This window comes from Melopsittacus undulatus, chromosome 1 (genome assembly GCF_012275295.1).
Source record: "Melopsittacus undulatus isolate bMelUnd1 chromosome 1, bMelUnd1.mat.Z, whole genome shotgun sequence".
Taxonomy (NCBI): domain Eukaryota; kingdom Metazoa; phylum Chordata; class Aves; order Psittaciformes; family Psittaculidae; genus Melopsittacus; species Melopsittacus undulatus.
Window position 1 is genome coordinate 133,346,962 of NC_047527.1, and position 19,713 is coordinate 133,366,674.

At 36.8% G+C, this 19,713-nt stretch overlaps 1 protein-coding gene across 1 annotated transcript in view; it reads left to right on the forward strand.

Annotated features, from left to right (window-relative positions):
* Positions 1-1,894: 1,894 nt before the first annotated feature.
* Positions 1,895-19,713, forward strand: part of LOC106023548 (serine/threonine-protein kinase Nek10-like) — a 43,773-nt gene continuing 25,954 nt past the window's right edge. The window contains 6 exon segments of the mRNA XM_031052471.2: positions 1,895-1,899; positions 1,989-2,118; positions 2,703-2,773; positions 5,413-5,626; positions 13,464-13,650; positions 13,712-13,822. Of these exon segments, the coding sequence (XP_030908331.2) occupies positions 1,895-1,899; positions 1,989-2,118; positions 2,703-2,773; positions 5,413-5,626; positions 13,464-13,650; positions 13,712-13,822 (718 nt within the window).

The following is a 19,713-nucleotide window of genomic DNA, read 5'->3' on the forward strand; positions in this document are numbered from 1 at the left end:
TTCTGTATGAGAGAAATATAGTCTTGCTTTTGCTATGGATATGTTTTTAGCAAGGGACTCTCCTACGGTTAACATAATGCTGCTGAAGTAAGCTTTTTCTACTTGAATATCTAATTTGGAAATGAGCAGTGATTTGTAAACAGAGAAAAACTGTAGTGATTATCTTGAATATATTAGCTGCAAGAATTAAGTGACTAATTACATAAGTATCTGTTTCCTCTTTTAATATTCAAGACTGTGAATATAATAGAGTATGTATCTCTAGAGTATGTACTGCAGCTTCATGGCAGTAAGATCAGCCCCTGGAACAATGGAAATGAAATTCTTTATCAGCTCTGAGTGTTTCTTCCTTTATGTATCTTATTTTGACACAAGGCATTTTATGACGTGGACATCTGTTTGTTAAAAATTTAATTAGTTTAATTAGTGTCACTGTCTTATTTCAAACAATCGAGATCTTTTCACCTAAGAATTAAAGGAAGAATCCTGCCTTTACAAGTAAACCAAAAAAATGTCATACCAATGCTAACCCTTGAATTAATTTTCAATTAATTGTGGCTGAAACCAATTTTGTAGGATTTTTATGGAATAAAATTCAGAGTCTGGTTCTACTCATTCTTTCTGGTCTTGACCAGACAGTGACAGTTTATACACAGTTGTCAACTGAATTAGGTAAACCGTATGTACTCCCACCACCCTCCTGTTTGTGGGTGGCAGTGAATAGGAACAGAACTAGGTACTTTCTCTACTTGGCATTCCTCAACAGTGTGGAGCCAAAAGATGCAGCTCAACTGCAGAACTGTTTTACTAGTCAACAAGAACTGTACGCATCCCACACTTCTATCTAGCATATGGTGAGGCAAGCCTGTAGAACATGGTGAGGGATTTCACTACATCTCTTGAAAGTAAATAAATAATATTTGAAAATTCTATTTAATTCTATTTAAATTCTATTTATTAATTCTATTTTAAAAAATCTAACGTACGGAATTAATTATCCATGAAAGCATATCTCTATAAAACTTTCATGGTCACCTTAGACAAATATTAATTCACTAATTTAAAGTACTTTTTAAACATGAGACTGTATTCATTTAAGGTATGGGTCATCCTAATGCTCTAAATGTCAGAGACTTCTGACTAAACACAAGATCAAATAGTGCTCTACTGCAAGTCCTTTTGATTTTTTTAAAGGATTAGATAGGCATTTAGAACAAGAAGTCTTCCAGCATGAATAAGCAGACCAAATGACTTAATTAACTTGCAGCAATTATGCTTTTGTGTGAAACCATACTAAAACTACAACCCTGTCAGCGCTTTGTACTGAGTCACAACTGAAATTACTGCTACCTTCCATTTATTTTAAATGGATCTTTGCAATGGATTTTTTTTATCATCATTCAGCTGGCTGTTGAATGTCTCTGTGGCATCCTCACAGGGAATGCATTACAGTAGTTTTAAGAGGATGCAATGATATAATCAGTAAAAGTTGTTTACTCACATTATTAACAAAATGACATTGATTAACATTCTATATTTATAGGAATCTTATTCAAATTTTTCTATATTTTTCTCTATAAATATAGGAATATTTATATATAGGAATCTATTCAAACCTGAATTGCATGAGGATCTAATCCATTTTATTGGACTACATCATTGTAAGCAAGTTCTGAATGCTGCAGTTTGATTCCATTAAGGCATTAGAACATGAAATGAATGGAAAGGACAAGTAAACAAAATATAAACCACTAGTATTTGTGGGAACAACTGTGGTAGAAGTGGAAAAGCTATTAATGATACTTCTACTTAAAGAATTTGGTAAAGTAAAAAATACATCCTCTTGAATGTAATTGTGTTTGCTCTGAAAATATGTTGTAGTGACCAACTAAATATGGGGTAGGGTGGTTTTGGTTCTTTGCTTTTAACTAAGCCTACTTCTAAGTGAATCAATTAAACACTTGTGTGCTGCACTGCTTTTGACTTAGCCCTGAAGTTGTAAAGAGTGAGCTGTATGGAGAGAAGGCTGATGTCTGGGCTGCAGGATGCATCCTTTATCAGATGGCAACTCTGAACCCCCCATTTTACAGCACCAATATGCTCTCCTTGGCAACTAAGGTATTCAGATTTGGCAGATCATCCTACAGTTATTTTTGCATGTGTTCACTAGATCCATGAGAATTTATGTTTGAAGTTATATATGCATAAACTGCTCTCTGGTCTGATGGGTGAATGAGCACAGGCATTTATTATTGTATGAATTCCTATTTTGCAATTCTAATTGCACAAATTGCTTGGAAATATTAATGCATTATTACCTCTCAGGCTATCATACTTTTATCATTGTATTTGGTGATAGGAGCTTTAGATATGTAAAATTTATCGATGTGCTATAATATTGGATTCTCTATGGCATTGTGCATTACGTCTTAGGATGTGATTATAAATAAAATTAGTGTTTGTTTTAATGTTTCCCTTATTCGCATGTTGTAGCCCTTTATTCTACAGTTATTATGTATGTTAATGTGGATACCTGATTAGAAGTCACATTCTGCATTAGAAGATGTGTTCTAAGGCATTTTGCAAGTTAGAGCTGATGATGTAATGCCCATCAGGTTGTTTCAAGGAACAATACTTATGGGATCTTCAAATAAACAGTGGAATATTTTTCTTCAACTAACTGTAGATTATTTATCTTGCAGATAGTAGGAGCTGTGTATGAACCTGTACCAGAAGGACTGTACTCAGAAAAAGTGTCATTTATCATAAAGAGGTAATTACTCATCTAGTTTTAATTTGACATCCTGCTGAAAAGGTGTTTTGTTCTGTATGTTTCCACTGGTAGTGTCAGTTTTTTGACTTCAGCAACTGCCTGTGTTTGTCTCTGAATATTAAATATATTCTGATTTAAAAGAAAAATTGAAGTACTTGTTTACCCTGCTAATGCAATATATGATACAGTTGCATACATGCAGCTGGAAAACTCATGCAAGTGTAGTCACTATATTGATCCAGCCAGCAAAGGTTTTATGCGTGGCACTGAAGTTTCGTGATACCAGTGCTGTAGTTAATTCCCTACACATAAATCTCTGAAAACCACAGTATTTTGAGTAATTTTCAAGTGCACTTTACAGTCAAGGTAGTAATCCTGCGTCCAACAACAGCCCGTTGCAATAAATTATTTATAGATCATTGTATGATCACAACCATAGTTTTGTGTGTTTATTTGACTGGTGGAAATACATTTCCCAGTACTTTCGAATCTTATTAGCAGGATAGCAGAGATAAGAAAGCAGAAGATAATGCAGTAATGGAGGAAAAGATGAGCTTGTATTTATTCCACTCATCACATGTTTCTCTTAGCTATGATTACATCTTCCTGATGATAATGTAATGTGTAAGCCAAAGTATAGTGAATTGATGCACTTCTGAAATTTAGCTCCCTTGATTTTTCCATTTTAGAAAAACTCCACTTAACACAAAAATGCTTTTTCTTTCTCACTCTGATATTGACTTCCATCTCTAAAAAGCACGTTACTGTACAAGACTGTAAAGTTTTTGTACTGTGTTTTATTGTACAAAATGCTTCTATTATTTAGAGACCTTGAGGATGAAGGTCAACAATAGAGAGGATAGGTGCTAACATTTATGTTTAAGAGGTCCTGTAATGAATTTTAATGTTCTAAATACTTACAGATACTTGTAGTTAGAATTTATCAGGCTAGTCAGGTAGGACTGCTATTTGGGAAATCCATCCTGACTCTTCTGAGTTGCCTTCTTGTTCTTTGTGTGCTTGGAAATAACTTCCATGGGAATTTGCTCTATTATTTCCCAGGGACTGAGGTGAAGCTGTCTGGCTAGGATATGCCTGGATAATCCTTCTTGCTCTTCTTGGATGTGCATGTGATATTAAACTTTTTCCAGTCTACAGGAACCTTCCTCTGATCTTTTCAGACATGATAGATAGTGGCATTGACCAGTTGCATCAGCACCTTTGTGTTCATCTCATGTGATCCCATGGGCTTCTGTGTGTTCAATTGGCTTAAATGCTTTCTCACTATATTTTCCATTGCATAGTAATGCTTTGTGCTCATGGACTGCATGATTAGGTAGGCTCAGAGATCTGGGAACACTTAAGGTGAAAGTTTCCTAATGAAAATGGAAGCAAAAAAGGGATGAGTGTCCCAGTCTTTTCCATGTCCTTTTTCACTAGCTTGCATAGTCAGTCCCCATTTTTGTTAGCCTTTATTTTCTTGTCAGTGTAATTACAGAAGGCTTTTCTTCTGCCTTCCACATTCATTGCTAGTTTCAGCTGCAGCTGAGCTTTGGCTTTCTTAACTCCACCTCTCAGGTAATATCTACATATTCTTCCTGTGTAGATCGTCTCTGTTTCCTACACACAGGATTGGGCTGCTGTGGTGCTTTGAGGTATCCTGTAAGATTAGCTCTCCCAAGCTTTCCCTTTGCTTTCCAAAGCATTCTTAAGTGACATTCTACAATGAAGATCCATGAACAGGCTGAATTCTGCTCTCCTGAAGTCCTGCATCAGAGCCATACAATCAGTTTTTTCTCACTTCTCCCAGGATTTTGAACTCCAATTCAAACCAGTTTGAAAGCTGCTGTAGCTGAGGCTGTTCTGCCTGGTTCTTCCTTGTTTGTGAGCAACAAGTCTGGCAGAGTGCCTCTGCTAGCTAGCTTCTGAATCTGCTGCACCAAGAAATTGTCATTGACACATTCCGGAAGTGTTAAGTGTCTGTGTGAAGTTTTCTCTGCCTGCCCAGCAAAGGATTCATTGACTTAATCTTATTTGGATGATCCTACATCATCCAAACAATCTACACAATGTCACAACATTGTTTCTCTGGTCCTCTTGTCCTTACCCAGAAGATCTTGACTCCAAGCAGCCAGTCTCTGGACTGCAAATTGCATCCACCCTGATTTGACCCTTTGCCACTGCCTGGAAGAATCAAGAAGAACCCCAGCTCAGTCCTTCTGCCCTTCATTCTTGACCACAGCACTCTGTAGTAATGAATTCTTCTGTAAATCTTCCTGACAGCACACTCATCTCCTTCACAGCGGCTTTGTCCAGTGGTACAGAGCACAGTTCCCACAGGGGAGGCCTCTTCCCCTCAGCCTGGGAAGAGGCAACACCCACATCCTAGTGTGCCTGTGGGTGCACAGCAGCAGCCCCTCAGCAGTTCTGTCTGGGTTGGTGATAAGGGTAATTGTGCCAGCTGATGCCAGATGCTGTACTCTGTGGTGTATCAACACCAAGGCTGTGCAGTGTTGAGCTGTCCCCTGCAGGCTTGAGCAGAGTGCTAGCCTGCATGGTTTGGTAAATACCAATGGAGGAATGCAGTTTTTTAGAAAGAAGTATTTAGCTTTCTTTAAAAAATTTTCTTTCATCCATAGATGCTTGACTCCAGATGCAGAGGCACGTCCAGACATAGTGGAAGTTAGCTCACTGCTGTCTGATGTGATGATGAAATACCTGGATGTTTTATCCACCTCTCACCTGATGTTAGAGAAGAAACTGGATCGGGAGAGGAGACGAACTCAGAGGTACTTCATGGAGGCTAATCGAAATGCAGTAACCTATCAGCATCAGCTTTCCATTTCAGCACAAGTAAGTACACATATTAGGCTTTATTTTTTTCTTATCATTGTTTGCCATATCTGAGAAAATAAGGTACAACAAACCAGAAAATAGATCAAAATTAGAAGACTCATCCTTTTAGAACATTTTTCCATGCAGGCTCTTTGATTTATTTTGACAAGGCATTGATTCATTTTTTGTGGACATGCTTATGAAGCAAAAATAACAGTATCTTGAAAACTGATATAATTCCATGTTGGAAAATGACATTGTTATGGGGGTATTTGCAGTTTTGATAGTATCTCATAACATTTAATTATTACTGAACACTTGTGAATGGATTGTGAATAGGAGAAGATGCACTTGGCAGGGGTGGAACAAATGGATGATTTTCTGTATGATTCACAAACAATGACCCCTAGGAAAATAGATCTTACACAAATAAAATTTTTAATTACAGACTGCTAAACAAAGAACAGTGATGCTGTAAGTTTTTTGCTCAATGCTTTCTTAATGTCTGATACAGTTTTGCAGAGGTACTTAAAATGCTTCCATTTTCTTCAGGCTGTGTTTTAAGCACTCTTCATGAAGGGCATCATTATTTTACATAATGAACTAAAGAATTAAATGGGCAATGTTTTTGAGTAGTAAAATCTCACTGAAAATTATTGTTATGGTAATTGTGAAGCAAATTTGCACAGCTACTGTTGTCTGTTCAGCTATTGTATCTCTCTTGAATTCCTTTCATCAGGGCTCAGAAGCTTGAGCTGAAGGACCTTTGTGTAGCAAAAAGTTTTTCAGTAACACCTGGTTCAAAACTCGTGGATTTGGGTTTTTTTAATGTGTTCTTTATCTTCACCTTTCTGGACAAGAATAAGACTTGGAGAAAATGTTATATTTTTTTTTAGTAGTGGTTTTGACCTTTCAGCTCAAGATCCTTATTTGTATTATGCCATTTTTTCCAATTAAAGCTTTGCCAAAAACTTCCAGGAAAACCTTAACAAGCCACTGTCATTTGAAATGCAAAGAGGTACTGAGATGAAAGAAAAAATCAGAATAGGGTATCAGCAGCAAGACTTATGAGGAGTGGCTGAGGTCACTTGGGTTGTTCAGGTTGGAGAATATGAGACTGAGGTGTGACCTTATCACTGTCTACACCTGCCTATACAGGGGAAGGTGCTGATCTCCTCTCTCCAGTGACTTGCAATAGGACATGAAGGAATGAAATGGAGCTGAATCAGGGAAAATTCAGGTGGGACATTAGGAAAAGTCTCTTCACTGGAACAGGCTCCCCAGGGAAAGTTAGGAAAAGTCTAGTCGCTGGAACAGGCTCCTCAGGGAAATGATTTTGTCACCAAACCTGTCAGAGTTCAAGGAGCATCTGGAGCATGCTCTTAGTCATATGGTTCAGTTTTAGATAGTTCTGCAAGGGGCAAGGAGCAGAGAGTTGGACTTGATGATCCTTATGAGTCCCTTCTATCCTACAATTTATAACTTAAAATAGTATAAGCAATTATTTTCCATGGGTTTTTGAGTTCTTTTACCCTACAAATTTGGAGGATTGTTGTATGACATTATTTTTTCACACCTTGATATAGTCATTCTCTTGATGTGATGAAATTTGAAAAAAACCAAACAACTGTGGATGGAAAGCTGCTTGATTTGGTATTTCAGTGCAGTGATTCTGTCTTTGAGAGAAGAGTGCCCTATCCATGCACTTGTAAGGTATAACAGAACTAATAGTTTTACGTTAGAGGATTAGTGTGGGATTGAGTGTGCTGTCAGCAAGTTTGCAGATGACATGAAGCTGTGTGTTGCAGTTGACACAGCCAAGGGATGGGATTTCATCCAGAGGGACTTAGGCAGGCTTGAGGAGTGAGCCCGTAAGAATCTCATGAGGTTCAACAGTACAGGCTGGGGGATGAAAGGATTGAGAGCAGCTCTGAAGAGAAGGACTTGGGGATACTGGTGGATGGAAGATTGGACATGAGCTGGCAATGTGGGCTTGCAGCCCAGAAAGGCAATTGTACCTGGGGCTGCATCCAGAGAAGCGTGGCCAGCAAGTTAAGGGAAGTGATCCTGCCCCCCTCTACATTGCTGTGGTGAGACTGTGCCTGGAGTCCTCAGTACAGGACCTGTTGGAGAGAGTCCAGAGGAGGACCACAAAAATGATCAGAGGGATGGAACACCTCTCCTATGAGGAAAGGCTGAGAGAGTTGGGGTCATTCAGCCTGGAGAAGACTCTGGGGAGACCTTATTGCAGCCTTTCAGTTCTTGAAAGGGGCCTATAAGAAAGATGAGGAGAGACTTTTTATCAGGGCCTGTTGTGATAGGATGAGGGGTTGTGATTTTAAACTAAAAGAAGGGAGACTTGGGCTGAATGTGAAGAAAAAATTCTTTACAATGAGGGTGGTAAAATACTGGAATATGTACCCAGAGAGGTAGTAGATGCGCCATTCCTTGGAGACATTCAAGGCCAGGCTGGATGTGGTTCTGGGGGCCTAGATGAAGATGTCTAGTTGAAGATGTCCCTGCCTATTGCAGGGGGGATGCACTAGATGACCTTTGAAGGTCCCTTTCAACCCAAACTATTCTAGGATTCTTCTTCTCTTCTGTATAAATACTTGGAAAATACACCCATCTACAAAATGAGAAGGAAATGTATGTGTATTTTGCAGGATAATGGCTAATTTTCTCAAGGAAGGAATACTGCAATTCTAGTTCCACTTCAATGAACCTAATTCTGGATCTGAGAAAGATTCAAAACTCTGTAGAAGCTGAGGGGAGTATAGCTTGGTAATGAGAAGTGGGAAAACTTATCATGTGTCCTTGCTGTAAATAAACCTGAATAAATCAGTCTCAGATCTTTTGAATTTCAGAGGAGTGCTACAGGGCTTAGAAACAGAAGGAGCCTTGTTGTTTCTCTGTTCCTGATATTGTAGGAAAATTTTATGAAGTTGGAGGACTCCTACAAAGAGAGTAATTTTTCCTGAAAAGTTAGACGTTCAAAATAATAAAAATGAAAAAAAGAAACAATAAGAAAGCATTCTGAATAAAAGTACTAGGAAGAATTTCAAGCAGTTGGTCCTGAAATGAAAGCTTTGTGAGGTATGGACAATCTAATTCATCTTAGTCAAGGCTCCAGCTATTCCACAGCCAAGTAATTTGTCATTTTTCCATGGTGTCAGAGAATTCAGTGTTTCAGTCAGATAGTTCAGTATTTTGTTGAAGCCAGCTACCATATACTTTGTTTTCTCTCTACTAAAATGTACTTATGGCCTCCTTTTTCATCCCAGTTGTGTCATATTGTGAATGTTCCTGAAATAAAAAGTGTACTCTCTGTCCTGGTTTATGGACCTATGCAACAAAGATCTTTTGGATCCAGAATTCAATCTGTTTTATAAGTAGTCTAAGGCCAGTATGGAAGCTGTTAAGTAGGCAATTGAAAGGCAGATCAGTAGATAATGCTGGAGAAAGTTAGTTACCTTGGCTGGCAAGTACAGCATAAAAAGTTGAGTTTTTGTGTTGCAGGCCAAATCTGGGTCTCGAAACAGCAGCTGATGTAACTAATAATGAAAGTATCTTTCTGATCTTTTCCTTTAAAGAGATGAGAGGGTAGCCAAATAATTTGTTTGCTCTTTTGCAGTATATAGTTTTGAAACATTTAGATATCATTTTGGCTCTTTGCAAAAAGCTGAAAGTAAGTTGCTTTTATTACTTTGGAAATATATGTTTGATTACAGGCATTGTCCATTATTGTTTCATTTATTGCATATATCCTGAGGTGGTTTTAATTTAGGAATAATGCTTAATAGCTATTCATAAGCCATTATGCTCACTGTTTGACATATAGATAGAATAATTTCTTTCTCATTGCCAGATTTTTTAATGTAAAATATCAGTATACCTAAAACAATATAGTACGATGAATATTGAGATCTGTCTTGTATTTTGAATATGGGAGAGAAAACTGCAAGCTCCATAATTGGAATCTGTCAGCTAAAAATACATAACGAAATAGGAGCCATTTGTACCTCCCTCTACTCTGAGAGTATATTAAAATTAGACAGACATGATAGACTACCTGGCTGATCAGAGAACTTCCCTTTCTCAATTTCTGAAGTTCTAATCTGTGCATATGACACACGTTTCATCACATTCTTTCTCTGTACCAGTTTTTGCAGTAGTGTTCTTTAGAAATCCAAGCTTATTTTAATTTTTATCAATAATGTCACTAGAATACACATTTTTTTAAATGCATACATTCAAATGAAATACAAAATTATGTAGAGTAATGGGAGACTAAGACGCTTAGATAACGGAAAAGTGGGTATAACTTTTGTTTCTGAGTGTAGTGTAATTTATGGAATGGCTCCATATTCAGTGTTTGTCAGGGCTAACAGGGCGTCAGAAGTCACTAACAGTGTTTGGTCTGAGCTTGTCCATTTAGGTCACCATTAGCTGAGTGCTTTGCCCTAATCTTCAGATACACAAGAATGCTTATTAGCAAGATTCTGAATTTTTCTATTTTCACACTTGAACTGGTAAGTCTTCCCCTAACCCAGCATGCAGAAGAGCATGGCATATAGACCTAAGGTGAGTGATCTTCCATCTAGATAGGACTTTGAGCTGCAGGCCAACACTCATCCTCCCAGATCTAGATCTGCAGGCAGCAAGGTATTTTGCTTCTGGTGGACTAGGATGCTACTGCTAGAAGATAGACTCTGATAATTTCTTTCAGGCAGCTTGGTTACAGACTATGCTAACAAACCTGCCTGACTCTTTCTTACAGAAGCAGTTCAACTGTTTATTCGCTGGAAATAATGAAAGAAACAGTATAGCTGTTTTCAGACAGGACTACGTCTGAGGTTTAGCCCAGAGAAAAGGAGGCTCAGGGGAGACCTTACTGGTCTCTTACAACTACCTGAGCTAAACAAGACCAATATCTTTATATCCTGAGACACTTTTACTCAGTCATAAGCAAAGATGAATTCTGGAAAAAATTTTACTTGGTTCATAGTTTGAACATCTTTTCCACAGGGACCTTTTTCTCCTTAGGTTTCCTTTTGAACTGTGTTTTTTAATGCTAGAAGGCAGAGTTTATTTCTACAAAGCTGGCAAAAAAACTTGACACGTGGGAAAACTGAGGCACTAATTATTGCGAAAATGTGAACATAAACTGGATTAACTGATGAAGCCTCCAGGAAAATATTTGTTAAATACTAGGCTCTAGAATCAGGTGTAGGTATGAGCACAGTTCAAATGAATATAGACTCATAGAATCATAGAATAGTTAGAGTTGGAAAGGACCTTAAGATCATCTAGTTCCAATCCCCCTGCCATGGGCAGGGACACCTCACACTAAACCATATCACCCAAGGCTTCATCCAGCCTGGCCTTGAACACTGCCAGGGATGGAGCATTCACAACCTCCCTGGGCAACCCATTCCAGTACCTCACCACCCTAACAGTAAGGAATTTCTTCCTTATATCCAGTCTAAACCTCTGCTGTTTAAGCTTGAACCTGTTACCCCTTGTCCTATCACTACAGTCCCTAATGAATTGTCCCTCCCCAGCATCCCTGTAGGACCCCTTCAGATACTGGAAGGCTGCTATGAGGTCTCAGCCTAATTCATGTTTCTATGTTTGTGATGTTTTGAACATTCCACTGTTTCACAGATTGCTTCGAAACATAAGTAGCTGTCTTTCTGCTTATCTGAAAGATGTCTCTCTGAGATTTTGAGACATATGGAAATGGTTGTTTTGGTGTGTTGGAGAATACTTTCTCCATGCTTTTATCACAAAATTATGGTTTTAAATGCCTATGTAGGTTATGATCCCACTGCAACACTGAGAGGAAGTGGCATTGAACTTCCATCCTAGTCTCCTCCAAACAGGATACTTTTGTTCTTCTAAATCAGTCATGTGTCCTGAGAAACAACAGAATATAATCTCCCTTTTGCAAATTATTAGCTATCATCAAGGTAGGGCAAAATATATCACAGTAAATTTATTTGTTACTCTCAGATAAGTAATGAAATGCTATAGTTCTTTGTGTTCAGATATTATGTAAACGGACCAGATTTTATGTATAGACAGGTTATAGCTTTACAGTTTATATAACTGCTTTAAGACTGTAGGGTACATTGCACTGATCTCTGAACAGCTTCTATAACAGGTCTGATGAATATTTTTATCATGATGTCTACAGAATTTAGTTCACACATTTCAAACTGGCTTCCTTTCTTCATGTGGCAGCTTGCTGCTGACACCAACTGGTAACAGCAATCTTTTTGATCTTTCCCCCTACCTTAGCTTCACCTGATTTACAAGTTGTCAACAATTGATCTTTTCATGCAAGGTTCAGTATTGGCAATGTTGAAAGGGGATTTAAGTTTGAAATGTCCATGCAGTTTGACCCTTCTCTCTCTTTACTTTGTTTTCTTTGATATAGAACAGGTGAATTGGTTCTCTTCACTAATTGTGCATCAACTGTTGAGGTTACAACTAGTGTGCTCACATGCCATGACTAGACTGTTTTCTGTAAGTGAGCTTGAGAGTTACACTTAGTGGTTGCCATGCTGTGCTAGTCTGCAGTCACTGGTATTGTTGCATCTTGAGCATAAGCTTAGTTCAGTACTTAAGTATAAAATGATCCTTTCCCACCTGAATTTAAAGAGAAAAGCTTAACAAGCCACTTTTTACAAGTTAAGTTATAGTTCTGGAAATAGAACAAAAGATGAGCAAGCAATTTAAGCAGACCATTAAGCAGGCAGTGATACAGTCAGTGCTCAGGGGTGCAACCAGGTTTCTGAAGGAGGAAGATTTTCTAATGTGTCCCAATAAAGTCAAAACACTTCATAGAAAAAACTTTGGAAGTACATTGTCTTAGATACAGAAAAAATTGTCTTTGACACACTTGTTAAGGATAGAAGTATTTAGGAATGTATTATTTTCTGAAATTACTTTAGCGTTAAACATACTAATTTTTCTAATCTATTTATGTAATTTAGCTCTTGTTCTCCTTTATTGCATTTTGCTCTGACAAGACTAAAAAGGAATGTGAATTTATTTATGCACAACAGAAATAATATAAGAAGACTTGGAACAATATGTAAAGAGACTATAAAAACAGTCTGCCTTCAAAATACATTCCATTAAAATTGAAGCAATAATAGTGATGAAGAATCTCTATTTTTTCCAGAAAAGCTATAGATATTGACAGCAGCAGAGGCAGAATTTTATACTCAGTAATGAACCCATGCTACAAATAAGATTCAGCATTTAAATATTCCAGACAATTTTTATTCTATGTTTTGATTTTCTTAGCTCTGCTTTGGTAATGCCAGTCCACATTTGGTCAGTTGAGAGTCAATTTGGCATCACATCATATCAAGTCCACTTCATATTTTATTACCATCTTGATATTTGTGCAGGTTTTGCACATTCCAGAACTGGTCTACTGTTTATTATCTAAGCTGGAAGAGAGTAAATCTCCCATTGCTTGTAAGTGGGAACCTACTATCTTTGTCCAGACTTTTTTTTTTTGTGTTGTTCAGTATTTCTTTTTGGTCTGGCATATGTTTCATATTTTTTTCTACTTTCAGTGATTGTTATGAGAAAACCACCATCAAGAACAAATATGCTTTTTATGTAAAGGTTAGAAATAATTGTTTAGATTATGACTTCGAAAGTTTTGCTTTAAATTAAGAATTGGTGCCTGAATCAGCTAACATATAGTCCTGGACTAGCAGCTGAGTGGGAGCAAAGAGTGCATTTATACAAGTGAAACTTTCATTTGCAGGTTTTCTTATAAGTGCTGGATAAGGACAGTACATAACATTATTTCCTTCTTCTTCTGTGTCAGAAAAATTATGAGAAGTTGAGTCTTCATAGCAGCAGCAATGGAGCCGCTCACTGCAGCAAAAGTGAATTTTCAGAAAACACTGATCTACCAGTTGAAAGATGTCAGTCTGCAGATGGAAAAGATGAGGAAAGAACATATGAAGAAATCCTAGTAGAGGATCACAGCACTTCAGAGAACTCAGAGAAAGGTAGTCAATAGCAAAAGGAACATCATGAGTTTTATTATCCTGGTTGGAGCTGGGTTAAAAGATTCTTTGCTTTCATTTTTTATGGATATGGTCACTAAATTAGATGATGAGCTGGACATACAGAACAACTTAAGCAGCTCCTGTTCAAGTCATGAGAAAGAGTCTGCTATTAGTAAGATTCCTTAAGAATGAAGCATTCACTACTTTCTAACAACAAAGTAGTTGTTTATTCCAAAATATAAGGATATTTCGTTATTTAATACAACGTCACTATCTGTTGTCAGTCCTAAGGAAAGATAATAAAAGTAACTATGGTTGCCTCTGTGACAACCATTTTGATTATAATACATTTTGCATCACATGGTCTTTGCATAGCTTATCCCCATATTTTGCAGTAATGGCTGGGAAAACTGGAATATCATTGGGCAACTTGACAAAGAAGGTGATTTTAAATATGAAGCATAAGATAACTAGTGTTGATAAGAAACAGAAGCATATGAAAACTTTTGTCTCTAACAGTAATGCTATGCATATGGATAAATGGATTGTGCTATAAGAGGCTATAAAAAGGAAAATTGAAAGAGGCAAGCTTTAGCTGTCTAAATGAATTGACTGAATGGAATTGAGGGAATGCTTAATGATTAGATTCAAATTAGGAGGGGATTATGTGACAAAACACATTGTTAATTCTGCCTGTAGTTATTTATAATAATTAGATAGGAAAGCACTAGCTGTCTTTGGTGTTATATTAAGTGGAAAGATTTTTGATTTTATTATAAATATATATACATATATATATATAAGAGATCTAAAACATCTGTAATTATCAAATCGTGTGTTTGCTCTGCACTAATGCCTATAGATTTCAGTTAAAGACAGTTATTTTAAGTAAAGGGATTTTTTGATTTTATTATAGACATATAGTTATATCTAAAAAGGAGATCTGAAAAAGATTGATAAAAGAGCTGAGCAAAATTTGAGCTTTCTATTCATCCTATAAAGTGCTGGCAGAAAATCTGTGAGTGGTTTAAACTGTGCTTTTAAAAGGGGAAATGTATTCAGTTGTCTAAAGATTAACAAATGTCATTGTTGCAAGGACTTAGGCTACAAAAAAATTAGAATAACATTATCTGTTTGTAGTCTATTTGGTAACTGAATTTCCTTTACATTTTGGCACAGGTACTGGACAAATATGTCTGGTTTTAATTGAAATGTCTAGCCATTAGAGCAGGGAAAATAAATGATTTGGTAATTTTACCTAAATCCATTTACATGATTTGCCTGCCATGCTAAAGACCAGAGGATCTGTGGCTAACCAGCCCTGAGTTTATTATCAAAGTTTTCTTTAAAAAATAAGTTCCTTTTTTTTGGTACTTGTGCTGAGAGAGTAACAAGAGATAGTTACATGGTACAGGGAAGCCTAGTCTGACTGTGGGAGGGGGCTGCATAGAAGGAACCCCTTGAGGAAAAGCAGCCTGTGGAAGCAGTGTTCTATTTTGGTGTTTATACTGAAGAATAACATATTGTGCATCTCCTAGAAATGTGGTTCTTTGTGGGCTAGTTCAACATTGTACACAGACATTTGAAATCTTTGTGTAGTTTGTAACTTGCCGCACCCAAAGTGTTATCGTTAATGATTTCTTTGTTGTTACTTTTTTTTGTTAAAATTTAGACATTAACAAAACATCAACTTTTTCTAATATTTAAATATTTTTGTACCATGTTTCCATTGATTTAATGAAATGTTTTAATTGGAAAGATCCTGTCCGTTCCTATTAATCCCAGTAACTTTAATCAGCATTTCCATAAGTCATTGTCTATCTTCCTTCCCACATAGAGTTAAATTGTCATATAGATAGTTCAGGAATGCTTTTTCAGAAAAATAATTCTTTAGTTATACATTCTGAGATCACCTGTAGTTTCTACTTAATGTTGAAGTGTTGTAGATCAGCTGTGATTAATGCTGGCAGGTTTTTCTTCTTTTCAGATAAAAAGGAAAGATAGCTTTAAAAAAACATTCAGGATACTTGGGTATTGCTTGGACTATGCTCCATTCATTGCTAAAGAGTGGCTAACTTTGAATTATCAGCCATGGTTTTTTCAAGCATGTCAGCATTACAGGGGTAAATGAGAATAACTTTGATCTAGCTGACTTGGAAAGTGCTACCATGAAAATGTGAGTTTCAATTTTGGGTTTATTGGTCAGGGTCTTGAAAGTGTTTGCCTAATTATGCTGCCACCACATCACTTACAGGGAACATACGATCTGCAAATGTAGAAAAATATCACTCTAATTAAAAGTGGGGTGGTATATTGTAAAAAGGTGCGATACGTTGAGTTCTTCAATGGTGCAGAAGCTGGTATGCGTGTGAGTGACACTGGAAGAGTGGTTAGCATTTTCATATTTCACTAATTGTAATAATATTTTTAGTAATTTTACATACCCTTTTTTTTCAATTTTGTTTTAAGAAAAGGATTATTGTTCTTATTCTAGACAATGTAGTTCTGCAAATCAGCTTCTTTAACAATTCTGAAGATTGCTAAATGTAGAGTATGTAAGTTCTAGGATAGTTGTTCATGGCACTTATTCTGCATGTTTCAGAATCATAGAGGCAGTAGTGAGAGATGCAGGTTTTTTTTTCCCCTGAAGTCCTTATAATTTGAAATGATAAAGATCGATGGAGGATAGAGACATATTGACTCAAAAAGTAATGGGACTGTAACAGTTTATTGGTTGCATTTTTTTTTCCTCATTTCGAAATTTAGAAGGTTCCCAATTTTACTTTAGCTTTATCAAATTTAAGAGATTTCTGTTTGGTTTTGATTCACAACTGTACCTGCATTTCTGCTGGTAAAACCAAATAGGAGGAAAATATGTGGTATTTTTTAATGTGTAACAGTACACTAAAGCCAGTATGTCAGTTGAATGTGAGAGAATTTAAAAGTTTACTCTGTGGCTGGGAATACTTTTTGGAAAATATTTTTGCTTTCCTTGAATCATTTACACTGCACTCAGGACAATGCCTGAAATATATTATAAGACTAATTGTGTGTCAAAAATGCTATTATCCCTAGGGTTTTATATACTTCCGCTCTCACCTTCCTCACAATAAGAAGGTAAGCATACATTTGGACCATTCAGACCTGCTCAGCTACTAGCTTGTCCTGAGGCTAAGAAATCTCAATGCACAGTCCTATAATTGTGCTGTATCTCACTTTTTCTGTTACTTCATAATTTAATACATTTCCAGTATTTGGAGGAATTTCAGAACTTCAGGGGAAATTTAGATTGGATATGAGGAAGAAGTTCTTTACTGCAAGGGTGGTGAGGTACTGGAATGAATTACCCAGGGAAGTTGTGAATGCTCCATCCTTGGCGGTGTTCGAGGCCAGGTTGGATAGAGCCTTGGCTGGCATGGTTTAGTGTGAGGTGTCCCTGCCCATGGCAGGGGGGTTGTAACTAGATGATCTTAAGGTTCTTTCCAACCCTAACTATTCTATGATTCTATCCAACTTTCAACGAGTAAGCAAAGAGATCAAGATTCAGGGCTCCTTTCCTTGCAGAAATTTCTGCAAGGCAGTAGTATTCAGACTTTACCATGTAAGAAAGAGAGCACATGTAAGAGACCTATCAGAAGAATATTCTAGTGATGTGTCTCCAGAAGGGTCTCCTATATCTCTTTAAGCTTTTAGAAAAATGACTTGTTTACATAAGTGCCAGAACTTGAGTTTTGTGTAATCTCAAAGCAGTCAAAAGTATCCAGCTGAACAACTGGGATTTCTGGAATGAGGATACTCTCAATGATTTGGGCTCTGAGTTCAGGTCATCACTTAGCTCCAAATTTAACTATTTTTGACGATAAGAACATTTCCTACATTTGAGGATACATATTTCCTACTATGGTAGGAAATAAATACCCATTCAATAATGTCACTTGCTGACTGAAGCTGGTAATTTAATTCAAAACTTGGATTTAATTGCAGGCAGTTACCTTATATCGCAAGTTCTGTGACCACACAGCCTTTTTTTAATTCAGAAGAGTTGTATTTTTTGACAGGTTTTATGATTTGAAAAGATATTTCTTCTTTATATTAGACATTTAGATAGATTGGAAAGACATAGAATCATAGAATAGTTAGGGTTGGAAAGAACCTTAACATCATCTAGTTCCAACCCTCAACTTAGAGGTGTTAGAGCGAAGTCTTAGAGGTAAAATTGTCTCACATCTGCTATATATATGTCATGGTTTAACTCCAACTGGCAACTAAGTACTGCACAGCCACTTGCTTAGTGCACCTTCTCCCTACCCTGTGGCTTGAGGAGGAGAACCAGAAAAAGGTAAAATTAAGAACAGGTTTAGTTAAGAGCAGTTAAACAACTGAAATTAAATAAAATATAGCTGTAGTAGTAGTAGTAATAATAGTTATGAAAAGGGAAATAACAAAGAGAGAGAGAGAGAGAGAGGAATAAAACTCAAGAAAAAAAACTGATGGCACTATAGTTGCTCATCACCCACTGACTGATACCTCTCCTGACCCAAGCAGTGACTAAATCCTTCTGACCAGATCCACACAGTTTTTATATTAAGCATGATCTTCTATGTTATGGAATATCCCTTTGGGTTGTTTGGGTCAGGTGTCCTGTCTCTGCTTCCTCCTGGCTTCTTGTGCCCCTCCTCACTGGCAGAACATGAGACTGAAAAGTCCTTGATCAGTTTAAGCACTATTTATCGACAACTAAAACATCTGTGTATTATCAACATTATTCCCATAGTAAATCCAAAACACAGCACTGTAATAGCTATTAGGAAGAAAATTAACTCTATCCTGGCTAAGACCAGGGCAAAATGGTTCTTTAGGTTATAAAGGGAAATCTTAGGATATTTGTTGAAAATAATTATTGCATTGAGAAACCTATAATTTGTGCAATGGGCTGTCTGTGAAGAGTTTTGGAGATCTTACAGTGCTTTGTAGGCGTATTTTTCCCAATTTGACTTTGTCTAAGATTGATATTTCTCTTGAGACCTCAGGCTAATGGCACTCACCTTTGAGATATATGCAATAATGAGATCCCCTCTCAGTCTTCTCTTCTCTAGGCTAAATAGACCCAGCTCCCACAATCCTTCCTCATAAGAGAGACACTCCAGACCCCTAATCATCTTTGTATTTTCCTAACTTAAGCATGTGAATCAGAAAATGCTGCATCTCTGCCATGTACACGAATGGTGAAATAGATTCTTTGGTGTGAAATATCTTGTAAACACGCTTATGAGATGGCAGATTAGCAAATCAAATGTGGTGAGTCATCAAACTCATGAAGAAAATTTAGATATGGGCCCTTGACTGACAGAGATACCATTTATTTGAAACAGCCAAAGGTACAGTATTTCAAAACCAAGTTTGTATATGAATACTTGGAAAGGGAAGCTGTTTTTTAAATACTAGCAAACAGCTGTGTTTAGACTTGACTTTCTGGCCAAGTGGTTTCTGTTTCAGATTTTCTCACATATATTCCCATAATATTTTATAGTCTTCTTTATAGCAGAATGTCTGAGGTTGGAACTCAAAATCCTTACCCCAAGCAACGTTATTCAGGTTCAGTGAGAGCTTCTACTTTTGTATTTGCATTATTGTGCATCCTAAGCAGGTAAAATATCTGTTCCTTAAACAGGCACAACCATATTTTTTAAACGTGCAGGCATTACATTAAAATGCATTATTTGTATGGGAAAACTGTTGTAGAATTTTCTAATTTAGTACACAGACCTTCAGTTATCTGAAATATCTTTTGATTTAAACACACACTTATTCTTCATTTAAAATGAGATCCCATTTGTAGGAGAGAGTGTTCTTACATGTCAAAATTATCATCAAAGGAATGGTTTTACAGGAAGGTTTTAAGACAAATGCTTAAGGCAAATAGATGGTTTAAGACAATGCTTTTTGAGGTGAATAAATAGCAAATATCATCAAACATTACCCCTCCTTTTTTACATTTCTTGTCACTATGCAATAAATGACAAAGTTGTTTGGGTTCAGTTTTGTTGCTGATTAGGTATTTGA